General features: G+C 41.3%; 1 protein-coding gene across 2 annotated transcripts in view; it reads right to left on the reverse strand.

Annotated features, from left to right (window-relative positions):
* scube1 (signal peptide, CUB domain, EGF-like 1) overlaps window positions 1–13355 on the reverse strand; it is a 94327-nt gene that overhangs the window by 31224 nt on the left and 49748 nt on the right. The window contains exons 7-8 of one of the 2 annotated variants that reach the window (XM_008401500.2): window positions 10282–10371; window positions 3033–3149 (exon numbers count right to left, since the gene is read on the reverse strand). In XM_008401500.2, coding sequence (XP_008399722.1) covers window positions 3033–3149; window positions 10282–10371 — 207 coding nt within the window. The remainder of the gene's footprint in view (window positions 1–3032; window positions 3150–10281; window positions 10372–13355) is intronic. The other variant, XM_008401501.2, reaches the window with a different exon arrangement.

Below are 13355 nucleotides of genomic sequence, written 5' to 3' on the forward strand. Positions count from 1 at the left end.
GAGCAACGGAGTCAGAGATCTGATTCTTGTCCGTTATGGTTTTAACTTCCTCCTTCTCTCTCTGATCTGCATCCATGACGCCTTTTCAACTCCTCTGGGTTTGCTGTTTGGGTGTTAATTGTCTTTATTTCCAGTGTTTTTATGTGTTGTAGCAACTGTATGAAAGTGAAAAAGTAAGAGCAAAAGTCCCTCCATCCAGAACCAAACAGAAGGAATAACTGTCCAAACATGCAATGATTCAACAAAAATATATAAATAAATAAAAAGGATGAGCAGAAGTTTATGAAAAAAGCCAATCAGAGTTAACAAAGCTGCTCCAACTGTCACCATGAGCAGCGGTTCTAGAATGGAAAAGTTCTGCCTCAGTAAATAGTAGGTTTTCTAACTATCATCATTATGGCAGACTTCTAAAAGAAGAATCGCTACAAGACTCTGGCTTTCTCAGTTTGCCATGAGAAAACAAATCGAAAATTGATTTTGAATTGAATTGTGAGATAGTGAAAAATCCCAGCACTAAGTCAAACTGAGCTCACTCTCCTGGACCCGGTAGCTCAAACCATTTTTCCAGTCTGATTCCTGTTCTGATGTTCCAACAGTCAGAAGTAGGATTCACCATTAAGAAGAACATTCTGCTCTTCGTTCTTTGCTCTTCATACAGAATGTCAATCAGTCCTTAAAGTTTTTCTTGGACAGACGTGTTTTCTTTAAGGGGTCGGGTTACAGTAGTTGGGTAATTTTGGCAAAGTCTTTACAGCCACCTGCTGCCAGTGTTGAGCAAGCTCTGCACTGGTGGCACTATGAGTAGCAAACTCCCTTCATATCAAAGCCTGGATTTTATGGGACACTTTAGGTCTTACTGCAACTGAAACTCTCGCTTTCATGTTCTCAAAAACCCATTAAAAAAGTTCAAAAAGCTTCAATATTCTTGATATCAGTGGCGCCACTGATATTCCAAGTCATGTGAGAAAAGAGCTGCACCTCCGTTGATGATACACTGAAAAACAGTTAGTTTGCTGTTGTAACCTAATAAAGCTCTTGGTGAAGAAATCTCACGGATCTGAATCGCTCCGCACAACCTGAACCGTCAACCTGAACCGTCAACCTGGACCGTCACCACAAAATCTGCCAATTCTGCAAAACACAATCTTTGTGTGTGTGCCAAATCAAGGACTCCCCCTTCACTGCAGGACTGACATACTCACAGAGTCCACAGCTTGATGGCGCTGTTTGCATGACTGCGGTCATGTCTGCTGGGGGGTTGTGGGGGGTGAAGAGGGAGAAACGGACAGCGTGGGCCTCTCTGTTCAAACATCTCAAAGTTTGCCGACGCGTCGTCTGCCTGGCAGCCCTGAGACGGCTCCGGCTCCAAGGTTTCACACACCTACATGCCACATTCTCACACTACCTGACACTCATATTGCAAACACACACTTCTCTCTCTCTCTCTCTCTCTCTTGCTCTCCCACTCTCATACACTCAGTAATATTAAATGTGTAAAAGCACACATCTCCCATGAGGTATCCATATTCTGCTAAGCAAACAGCAGTGCTGATGTCACATGACCAACATGTCCAGTCGCCATGGTGACTCCTCTAAGAACAAGTCTGTGACATGTGGTGGGGTGGAAGTGTCCCAGTAGTCCAGCTTCCAATCCATGTGGAGGAGAGGAGGAAGCAGAGGTGGCCATGAATGAATGAGGGTTCTGTAAGAACTCTGACCGTCAGCCATGATGACATGCTGTTTGTTTGTCGCCTCATCGAAAATAAACTTGATATTTTGTAAAGGCGTCAGGAGTATTTCATTTTTTCCCAAGACTTGAATTCTAACCACAATCCAGTTACTTTAATAATCATAAGGATTTCTAAGTAATTTTTTTAGGCTCCTCCAACCTGGATGCTTAGAAAAACACACATCACTGCCCATTTTCATCAATGATTTTTTACGTGCAAAAATTTGAAATAACTTCCTCAATTATGCAAAAATAACATTTTTATGCTTGCTTGAGTTTTTTGGTTAAGATATAATTGGTGTTTCAACTATTGAAATAAACACTTATTAACCCGTTTAACTGAGTTTCAAGTAATCCCAGATTTTAGCTACTCAGACAGATATGACCCCTGACCTCCGCAAATACCGACGATCCGCTCTATAACAGTTTCATTGTACAATGATGGATCCAAAGTTGCTCAGCCTTCTAACCCTTCTCAGATTGACGAGTGGAAGCAATTTTCTTCTTTTGTGTCTTTGCTGATGTCTTTGCATTCTTTGCAGTGTGCATCATGATCATGTATGATTCAGATAAGCAAACCTTCCAAAACATCTGCTTGCAAAGAAGCTTTATGGAGACTTTGGTACTACTTCTACTTTATGATGGCCGACACGTTTTGTCTTGGAGGATTGTGTATTTTATTGAAATGCAGAGCAATTTAATACAAGGTCAAATATTGTTTTTACATACAACACAGAAGAATTCAGCTTCTGCTCAAAAACAGAAAAAGATATAAAGTTAATTGTTTCCAATGGCTAAAGACAGCTTTTTAAATCGGTTCAGACTAAAAACACTCATTGATATTTGGAATGTGTTTGACCAAGATCAGACACAAGCCCAGTCCTCAGCCACTGAGAGGCTAACCGTGAGTTCCTTCAGATGTTTTTTTAGAGCAGAGGTGTCCAAAGTCGGTCCTCAAGGGCCGGCATCCTACATGTTCTAGTTCTCTCCCTGGTTTAACACACCTGGATCAAATGATGGCTTGTTAGAAGGCCTGGGCAGAACATCGACATGCAGAAAAGGTTGTTACTATCACCAGGCAGAGAACTAGAACATACAGGATGTTAGCCCACAAGGACTGACTTTGGACACCCCTGGTTTAGAAGACAGCTGAAATCTTTTCCCGATTGGTTTGAGATGTTAAGGAACATCAGCACCAAGGAGTTCAACTGAAGCATGGAGGACCCAGAACTGGGCTCTGGGTTCAGTTCTACAGAACTCTCATACTACTCACATTAGACAGTTGATTTTGCTTATTACTAACCTTTGCAGGTTTTGCCATCAGGCTGCAGGGTGAATCCCACAGGGCAGCTGCAGCGGACCCCTGTAGCTGTGTCCTTACAGGTCCGGTCGCAGCCACCGTTGTTTACAGCGCAGCTCTCTATAAAGGATTGAAGAGAGAGATGGAAGAACACAAATGACCTGTTCACACACTCAGTTGATTTCCGAATCCTACCAAAGCATCGTGTAGCTATTGAAACTGGACGTGATATGGGTGGTGACTAGGGCTGCACGATATTAGATATTGTGATGACAATAATACTGGTAAATATTGACGACATCAGGTGATTCATATGCCTCTCTTTCTAATATATTTGACTGTTAGCATTTGTTGCTGTTATTTGTCTAGTGTGAGTTTTTGCTGAGTCTCCTGGCTAAATGTTGCATTAGCATAAAAACATACAGATCTCTTAAAATATATTAGACAACAATTATTGCAATCTAGCCAACCCTTTGCAGTATGAATTTTACGCACACTGGCATTGCGACAACGATATATTCGTGACATATTGTGCAGCCCTAGTGGTGGCAAAGCTTCATGTGGGTAGAAGAATACACAAAACACGGAGGGATGACGGCACATCCCAATGTGGTTCCTCATGTAGCTTTGTCGACACAGAGGTGAGGAAATGTCAGAGACATTTCAGTTGTCTTATAAAGACAAATACAATCCGCTTATAAACCCTAACTGGAAAAGAAGTTATTTTTAACAGGGAATTATTCAGACAACACATGATATTGTGCTGACGAGGCAGGGTGAAGAAAGGTTGGTCCAGCTTCCAAAAGTGTAAAGAAACCAATTATCTCACACAAAACAGGAAAGTTCAGGTGAGATGGTGAAAAAATAAAGCTGCTATTGAGTCCCGGTTCTGCAGGACCTCTCGTGAAAAAATGTCCTTGTACATGGTGGAGATAATGTTTGCTGGGACTTGTGAATATTGCCTAAGCTGATCCTAAAGCAAACACAAGCTCATGGTAACTCTAGCTTAGCTACTGAGCTACTGTTGCTTTAGCAAAGCTCAGTCAACCCCTACCCAACGGGCCTCGGGAATCGCTGAGGAGGCTGAAATTTGACATTGACTCATGTTTGTTGAAAGGGATTAATTAAAGCTATGCCTTTATAAAGAGGTTTTCCTTAGTAACTGCTCTGCTTTTGGTGGGCTTCACTTCATTTATTCAAGAGAAAATCCCGGTTTGAACAGAAGTTTGGAATTTTCTCATCAACTGTCAGATTTAAAACATACAATCCCAAAATCTAGTTTCCAAATCCAATCCCCCCTAGGATGATCTTTTGGAATTTAGAGGGCTGTTGCGGAATAACAGCAGCGTGTTATTTGGCGATGTTTCCCAAATTTTTGGCACTGTTCAATTAAAATGTCAAGAAGGCATGTGCTTAAATTCATTAAAACCGGGAAGGAGAAAAACGCACTCAGGTTGGAAACATATCCATTGTTAGGAGTTAATGCAGAAGCGTAGAACTGAATATGCACCACAAGTAAGCCACGATAGATGTTAAAGATGTTTTTGCTCATGCAACCCCAGGATATTCTCTCACATCAGTTCCCCTTGATTACCAATTATAGTTTGTGTTTTTTTTATCTGTCACAGCTCAGATTGGTAAACTAGCTTAAATGTCAAACTTATCCCAAATAAAGGCAACAGGATTCCTAGATGATGGGCTGGAGAAAGATATTGCAAAAAGGAGGAAGGAAAGACACTCCATCATCTAGGCAGCCTGTCTGCTAGGTGCTGTAGGGTATTAGCACCACCCTGTCCCCTTCCCCTTTCCCCTTTCCACTTTCCAACTCAGGTTTCTGATAACTGTGTGTGTGTGTGCATGTGCGAGTCATTCTGGATCATGTTGTGGGTCGACATGCCCAAACAAGTGTACATAATCAATAAGACTTTCCATGTTGGAGTAAAGGTGAACGTGTGGATTTCTTGTGTGTGTAGGTGGTGTTTATGGGTCAAAGTGATTTATACTGAGTACAGTGGGCCCTATCATTAGCTGAAGTAAGCCGAGTCCTGCAGAGCCCCCTCTCCGCGGACCACGCCCAGCCAAGCCCCAGGGCCAAGCTGAGCGTAGGAACAGAGACAAACCGCCTGGCCTGATTGATGTGCTGGACAAGCCTCTCACACCACCCTCAGCCTCCTTTTCCAAGACTCTCTAACAGCGTATTTCTTACAGTCTGAGACTGGGTTTGAAATGGACCGTAGACTTTGGAAGGGTGCGGGGGTGAAATATATGTGTGTGGACAGATTTAAATAACATTTTAACTTTTATTATTTGGAAACATACCAAACTCTTGAATTAAATGTGTGTCTGTTCAGCAGTGTCTCAGACTGGACAGGAAGACGTCCTGTCTCTGTCTCGTTACAGGCCTGTCTGGACTGAAGGCTCTTTCTTTTATGCTCCCATATGCATTTAAACAGACTCAGACGTTTTATCGTTGTCAAGCCCTCATGCTTTAAGTGTTTTTATTAAGTTGGCATTGTTGTTGGGCAATGCAGCCGCCAGGGAGAAGTTCTGAATTGGATTCCAAATTCACAGGAACATTTGAGACAACATCAGACATTGTGGCGGTGGAGGTCTCTGAACCGCGGTAGACAGAGGTGGTGGGAGAGGGTCTACCATTTCAGTCATTGCCGGTTCTTCACTGATTGGACGTGAGCTGCACTGAGCCACACTGGACCACACTGTCTCCATGACTACAGGTGACGCTGCTGGGACTTTAACATATTAATTTTGATAAATTAATTACATAGATTATAGCACCTAAAAAGATACAAAAGATAAATTTATGGAAAAAATTATTGTGAAGTTATTCAAGCCTAAAATAGCATCTCAATGCTAAACAAGTAGCAGAAGCACAAACCCAAATGTGGAATGTGGACGTTGACATCATTGATCATCACATTCTAAAAAACTTTCTTAACCCTTGTATGTCGAAATGGGGTTCAACTGACCCCACACACGTAAAACTTGTATCATTTTCCATAGTCCTCTACGTTTGCCTCAGTCCTCGCGCACACAAGGGTTAAGAGGTTCCATGAATAATCAGGAGGAGTTCCTGATGCTGAAAAACTGGTCATTTCAAGGCTGGACTACTGCAACTCTTTACTATCAGGAAGCTGAGAAAAATGCAGATTAAAGCCTGCAGCTGATCCAAAATGCTGCAGCTGGTGAAAATCAATAAGAGAGATCATACTACTCTTACTTTAGCTTCCTCCGTATGTTGAATCCAGAACAGAATTTAAGATTGAATTTAAGGTGGTTCCTGGAGGTTCTGGTAGTAGAACGGGAGGCAGATCCTTTAGTTATCAAGCTGCTCCTAGTTTTAGTCTGAGGCAGACACCCTGACTACTTTTAAGACTAGGATTGAAACTTTCCTTTTTGATAAAGCTTATAGTTAGACTGGTTTGGTTATCCTGAACTAATGTATCTATGTCGTTATGCTGCGTATTATCCCTGTAATATGGTGTGCTTCAATATTACAACGTCTCTATAAAAAAAAAGTACAAATGTTGACTTTCCTTCAACTCAAAGAGTATTAGTCTTGGAATGATATTGGATAAGACATTTACATACACATCTCCACACAGGATCACAAAATACATTTGCACTGGATTAATCAAAAGAGAAGTAAGTAAATGTCTTTTCAAATTGGTTGGATGATCATTACACTGACTAGAGCTTGTGACATTGTGTCATTTTTGTGTGACTCTTGAACAGAATGGTAAATAATTTTATGTAATTCATTACATTTTCAGAGTACCTTACAAAAACAAAATAAATCTGAAAACATGATGTTTTCATCTCCAAAGTACTACAAAGCCATCCAGAAGATTGGACATTTCCGCTCAGGTTTTCCATGTGTGGGTCTGGCAGGCTGCTGTAGGACAAGCTGACCACTTCTCTTTGACCTGCAAACATTCTTCACCTGGTCTTCAATTTTGCATAATTTACCGTTTTTCCTTTTTTTTTTTTTTTTTCAACTTTTAATGTTATGTTCTCTGCTTTTTTTCCTCTCCATAGAAGCTCGGTCTACTCTGGTGTTCTGTCTAGCTGTGACACCTTGGTCAGATCTAAAATCAGGGATATTCAACGTGTTGGATTGTCTTGGCCCGATGTTGTAAAGTGTATGATTTGTTCCCCGAGGACAAGTGAGAACGTGGGCTGTTGAATGTGACATGACAAAACAACTGTCATGGCGCAGCAGGAAGTCTATGTGTAGATGTTATAGACACCTCCGTATTGTTTTTCTTTGGTCTTTAAACATAATCCACAAATATCGGCATGTTTGTTTACACTGAACTCCTGCTTAGCCGAGAGGTTTTGCGATATTTGCGGTCTGGCATCTGAATATTGGTGAGTGAATTTGACTCGACATCACACACAGTACGGCCAAACCTGCTAAAACTAGGGTTGTTATTGTCATGCATGTGGTCGCCCACGTTTCAAAAATCAACTGACAATTTCAATATCCTGCCCTGTGAATCTAGCATTACTCCAACTTTACCAATTTTATTCAAATTAAAACATAAATAAAAAAAAAAATATTGGGTTAGCATTAGCCTAACAGCAACTATTCATTTTGCAAATCCCAAACATGGCGATGAACATTTGAAGGATTGTTGTTCTCCATGGATCCCTACCCAGGCCCTGACAGAAGTTCCATCATCTGGCCCAATTGGTGCCAAGATGGAAATGTTTTAAAGATGGAGGACTCTGTGATTCGCTGGTGGAAACAAAATCAGCGAATGCAGTTGATACTAGAGGTTTAGCATCAAAACTGGTGGGAAAAAGCTTCTCTGAGAGCGTTATAAATCATACTTTGAAGTAAGTGTGTAACAATTCAACCGACACATGAGACAAGATGAGAAATGATACACAGACTCTAAAACTGATTGTAGCAATGCATCCAGTTCCTAATAACGAGGCCACATTTTGACTACAATTCTGAGAAAACATAAAGCTTCCCTTCTTGAAGCAGAAAGAGTTATTCTCACAAATAATTTAAGGTTTTATAAATCATAAACTGTGACAGACAGAAACTAATCTCAGTGTATTCCATCCACATGTTGACTGGTCCATGTATTTTGATAATTATGATTGTCACAAAACCAAACAAAAAAACAACAACTAACAAATTGAATTCTCCCAGTTTAATACAGAACTAAGTTTACCTTTGATCAGTTTTTTATACTATACAATGGAGAGTATATCATAAACGAATACAAAACTACAAAATAGTCTTTTAGTTTGCTGCAGATAAGATCCAAAGCAAATGTCATGTACTGTCATTAGGGACTAAAGCTTCAACCAATCTAGCATCACTGATAGTGTTAATAACTGGTTTGTCCCTAAACTGTCATTAACATAAGGGAGTAAATGCTGGTCATTTATATGTTTTGTACTAGTTGAGAATCGAGTTTTGGAACCTTGTAAAGTAAAATGGCAGAGAACTGATGAGTTGTGCATATATAGGTGGGAATATGTGGAAGCAAAAAAATCCATGATATATAAATGTTGTGCATGTATATCAGAATGTGTACTTGTGATTCAATTTTATTATGTTGTTGGGGAAAATGTCAATGAATTTCATGTTTGTGCATCCATAGGTAAGAATTTATGTATGTAAAAATTAACTGTACTTGTAAGAAATTATTATGCAAGCTAATTTTTTTAAAGGTTTGGTTAAAGATTAAAAAAAAGCAAAAACACTTTGTCTGAAGCTCCTTCGCCTGCGTGTGAGGTTCAACTGGCAAATTTGAGTTATGACAGAGTATTTCTTCCTCTCAGATGACTTTTTTTTTAAAATTATGTTTGGTTACCATACTCTAAATCCTCTAATTCAGTGGTTCTTAACCTGGGTTCGAGTGAACCCCAGCGGTTCGATGAGTCGGTCTCAGGGGTTTGGCGGAGCCTCTGCCGCGGAGGTACAGACACACTTGTGTAAAGTCGTGATGACGCCCCGCTTTGCCATCACTTGCTGCTGAGGATCCCTTTACTTTGCTTAGCCAATCAGAGCTGCGGATTATAACTGATTGAAGGAGCTCCACTCTCAGCATGGATTTGAACTTGTGTCTTTATTTACTTCAGCAAAGCTCACAGTTTTTACCAAATTATGTAGCTTTCGGTGAACTTCTAAATCTGCTCCTTAGTCGCATTTTTTCGGGATTGGTACTGCCTCTAGTGCCGTGGGGGTGGTAACACAACTAATACAATTAAATTACTAAATCAGAATACTGCAAAGTCTTTATTATTTATTATAAATTTTTTATCCTCTTAAGAATGTAGAGCTAATTAAATAATCTAAACAAAACCTTAAAGTGGTTCCAGTTTCTCTCGAAGGCCAACCTGTTGAAACTGTGGCAAATTTTAAATACCTTGGGTCGTTCCTGGACAGTCAGCTCAACTTTGCTGAAAACACTGACTATATATTTTGAAGAACTGTTCTCAGAGACTCTACCTCTTAAGAAGACTTAGTGATCTTCTTAAAGTGACCCAACTAGACTCTAGTTGGGTCACCCCTGTCCTGAATTTGGGGGGGGAATCATATTTTATTCATCACTACAGAAGGGTTCAGTGAATGCGCATATGAAACTGGTGGGTTCGGTACCTCAAAAAACATTAAGAACCATTGCTCTAATTTCTCTCATTTCCCGGAGTGCAGATCAGAAAAGTTACTGTCCTTCCAGTAGCAGCCCACAGCTGAAATTTCTGAAGGCTGCATATTCTTGAAAGGAGCAGTTTGTTTCCCTTTCCAACTGCTAGGTTTTAAGGATTTTTTTTTTCAATAACGCCCACTAAATAACAACCACATAAAACGAGAGTTAAGTTAGTGGGCTTGTGTTTTTCTAATGTGGGAAGTTGGAAATTAATGCAAAAGAAAACAACAAAGAACATTTGCAGTAAGGTGTTGTGTTAGTGACTGGGAAACCATTAGTCTACCAAAACGTTGGTGACTAAGGTAAAAAGGGATTGCAAAAGGATAATGGTCTGTTTTATTCTTTCTTCACAAACAGTTTTAATTACAGTTGTGTTCAATGGGGGACTCTTGGGTGGACACAGCGTGCACCAGAGGGTTTACAAAAATGCTCTTGAACAAAATAAAGATAGAAAAGAGGAGAACGAGAGGGAAACGGAGAGATGTGAACTCGGGAGGGTGTGGGGGGGATACAAGCACAAGCGGCATGGCAACACATAGAAAGAGGAAGAAAAGAGTTACCCATATGTAGCCGCCGTTTCACCCGCTTGTCCACATCAGCTACTGACGTGGCATTGAACTCAGAGCTCTCAATTGCAGCCTCATCTTTCTCTAAAACACAAGTGACAAGGGGACAAACAGTGAGCAGCAGGTTAATGAGAAGCCCAATTGACCAGACCTTCAGCCCTAACTTTGGCGTCTGAGCAAAAAAAAAAGAAAAAACTAAAACCAAAGCCAAGAAGCAAGAAGCGATGAAGAGGCACCAAAATCCCTGTTGTTAGAGTGTTAATCCCCAAACAGTCATCAATCCCCTGCAGCAAATCAAAAGAACAAAAAAAATAAAAAATAATAATGAAACTGATCAGGATCAGTAGCTTAATGAAGCAGTAGGAAGGCAAAACAGTGGAGAGGGGAAGAAGAAGGTTCCGGGCTTTAAAAATTTGTATAAATGTTTTTGGAAGGCATCGGTTGGGGGTGAACATTTGGATTTTGATTCTGATCGTGACCTTGCTGTTGGCGATGGTGTTTAAATGTTCCATAACACACAGCCACACATTTATTTTCAGGCAATCGTTTCCTCATTTTAACATGTAAGAAAAGGAAGGGAGAAAAAAAAAAAGAGGAAAAAAGTGTCCGACAATTCCGAGAGAAGCTGCTTTGAACGAGAGCGAGGAGATGGGCACGGAAAATTGAACGATGATGCGAGAAAGAGCACAAGGGTAATGTGTGAGAGGGCAATTAGTACAGAGAGGATGCTCCGAGAGCAGAGAAATGGCAAAATGACAGAGGGACTGAAGAACACACAGGGGGGAAGAAGAAGAATGTTTGAAGTCTCATCTTGACTTTACAATGGGTGGGGGGAACATGGAGGGGTATATGATGGGTGCAAACTGAAATATTTTGGATGAATGGCATGCATAGAGACTCAGAAATGTTTTAAAAAAAAGAAAGGCAGGTGGTCTGGGGCAGTGCTGGTTGCCTGTTTGTCTACAGATCAAATCACAACCGGACCTAGCAGTCAATGCTTGATGAACCACATTCCCAAAAGCTGGACTGCAGCAGTGGAGGAAAAATGGCAACAGTGCAAATCAGAGTAAGCAGACTGATTGTGACTAAAGTGGCATGCATCCCTGCATTGGATGACGGGGCTGGGAGAAAGAGCCAGCCTTTAACTGGGCTTCAATCATTAAGGCCTGAATTAGCATCAGTCTATGAATGAGCGCCACTTGCTCCAAGGAGAAAGGCCTTTGATGTCTTATGGAGTTGGGGGGAGAAAGGGGCCAGCCACTGGGTACAATTAATGTCCCTTCCATTCCTCTCGCCCCACCTTGCTACCTTTTTCTCCAGTGCAAGTGAAGGATTCTCTGAAGCACACTCAGCAATGAATGGAGGCTTTCTGGTGCTCGGCTAACTGGGTGAAATGCGGTTGTGTGAATGTGTGATTGTTGAATCAAAAGCTGGTGCATACCAGCTTTTGAGTGTCTGCTGGCTGGGGTGTGTGAAAAAAAAAATCTGTCAGAGAGGGAGATAAAATGTAAGTGTGTGTGCGTATGTGTGTGTGTGCGCGTGTGCAAAAGGCCTGGAAGGGAAAAGTTCCAGCAGTCTGTGGGACTAGGAAATGGTTTTAGGCCAGCAGAAAGGTACATTCTTTTAGGGACCCACAGCGGGGGAAATAAGTATTGAAAACATCAATGTTTTTCATGGTAAATATATCTGTAACTGGGCTGTTGAAGTAAAATTCACACCAGATGTTTGGTAGTAACTCGAGTAACCCACACATACAAAGAGATCAACACTAATTCATCCTCTTAAGTATCAAGACAAAGAGCTCCACAAAAGGCTTTAGAAAGACCACAAGTTTGAAGATGAGAACATTGTGGTGTGGCAGGCTTACTACAACTGAAGCAAGGATGAATTCAGAAATTTACGACATTCTTGTTAAGAATGTGAAAATGAAAATAATGTAGACTTTTCAATTAAAAATGACCTTAACCACTCATTCAGTGATGGAAAGTAAAGCTGGTAAAATGACTCAGTCACTGACTTGAGCTCAATTGGAAAGAACCAAATCTCAAAGATCACAGTGACTCTCAAATGGTTTTAAAGATGAATGGATCAAAATCCCACTGGAAGAATGCATGAAACTAGGTTCTCCATAGAAGAGATCCATTAATGTATCCATCCACAGATTGTTGTTTGCTTAATCTAGGGTCAGATTATAGGGACAGAGAGGCCCAGACTTCCATCTCCACACCCAGTTGGGACTGCTCCTTTAGGGGAAGCCCAAGGAGTTTCTAGAACAGCAGAGAAACACAGACCCTCAAACATATCCTTAGTCTCCTCATGGTGGGACATGGGCCTGGAACACCTCCCCAGGGAGACATCCAGGAGGCAACATAACCAGATGCCTGAATTACCTCAACTGACTAACTGATGTAAAGAAAGAGTGGCTCCACTCCGAGTCTCTCCTGGATGACCGGACCGCCCATCCTATCCTTAAGAGGGAGCCCAGACACCCTATGGAGGAAACTCATTTCAGCCACTTCTATCTGCAATCTCGTTCTTTTGGTCACTATCCAGAGCTTGTGACCACAGATGAGAGTAGGAATGTAGCTCAACTGATAATTCACCACACCAGACAGGTACAGCACTCGAGAAACCCCAAATTTGCAACAATATGTATGTTGATCTCCCACTCCATTTTCCCCTCATTTGTGAACATGACCCTGAGGCCTCCACTTGGGGCAGCATCTCATCCCTAACCTGCTCAAAATCATGGTCTTGGGGTTGGAAGTGGTAATTCTCATCCCAATCCTTTCACACTTGACTCTGAACTGCTCCAGTGAAAGCTGTAAATCATAATCTAATGACACAATGTCCCCCTCAACCCTTTGGTTGCCCCTAACAATTATGTTTATCAAGATTATGAACAGAATTGGTGACAAAGGGTAACTTTGGCAGAGTCCAACCCTCATCAAAAACAAGTCTGACCAAGTGCCAGCAAAAAAGACCAAGCCCCACTGAGAAGCTGTTTAACTACCTCTGTGACTTCGGCACCAGAGATCGGAGCGACCGAGCTGAATTCTCAGTGGAAG

The sequence above is a fragment of the Poecilia reticulata genome, linkage group LG23 (genome assembly GCF_000633615.1).
Source record: "Poecilia reticulata strain Guanapo linkage group LG23, Guppy_female_1.0+MT, whole genome shotgun sequence".
NCBI classification, from domain to species: Eukaryota; Metazoa; Chordata; class Actinopteri; order Cyprinodontiformes; family Poeciliidae; genus Poecilia; species Poecilia reticulata.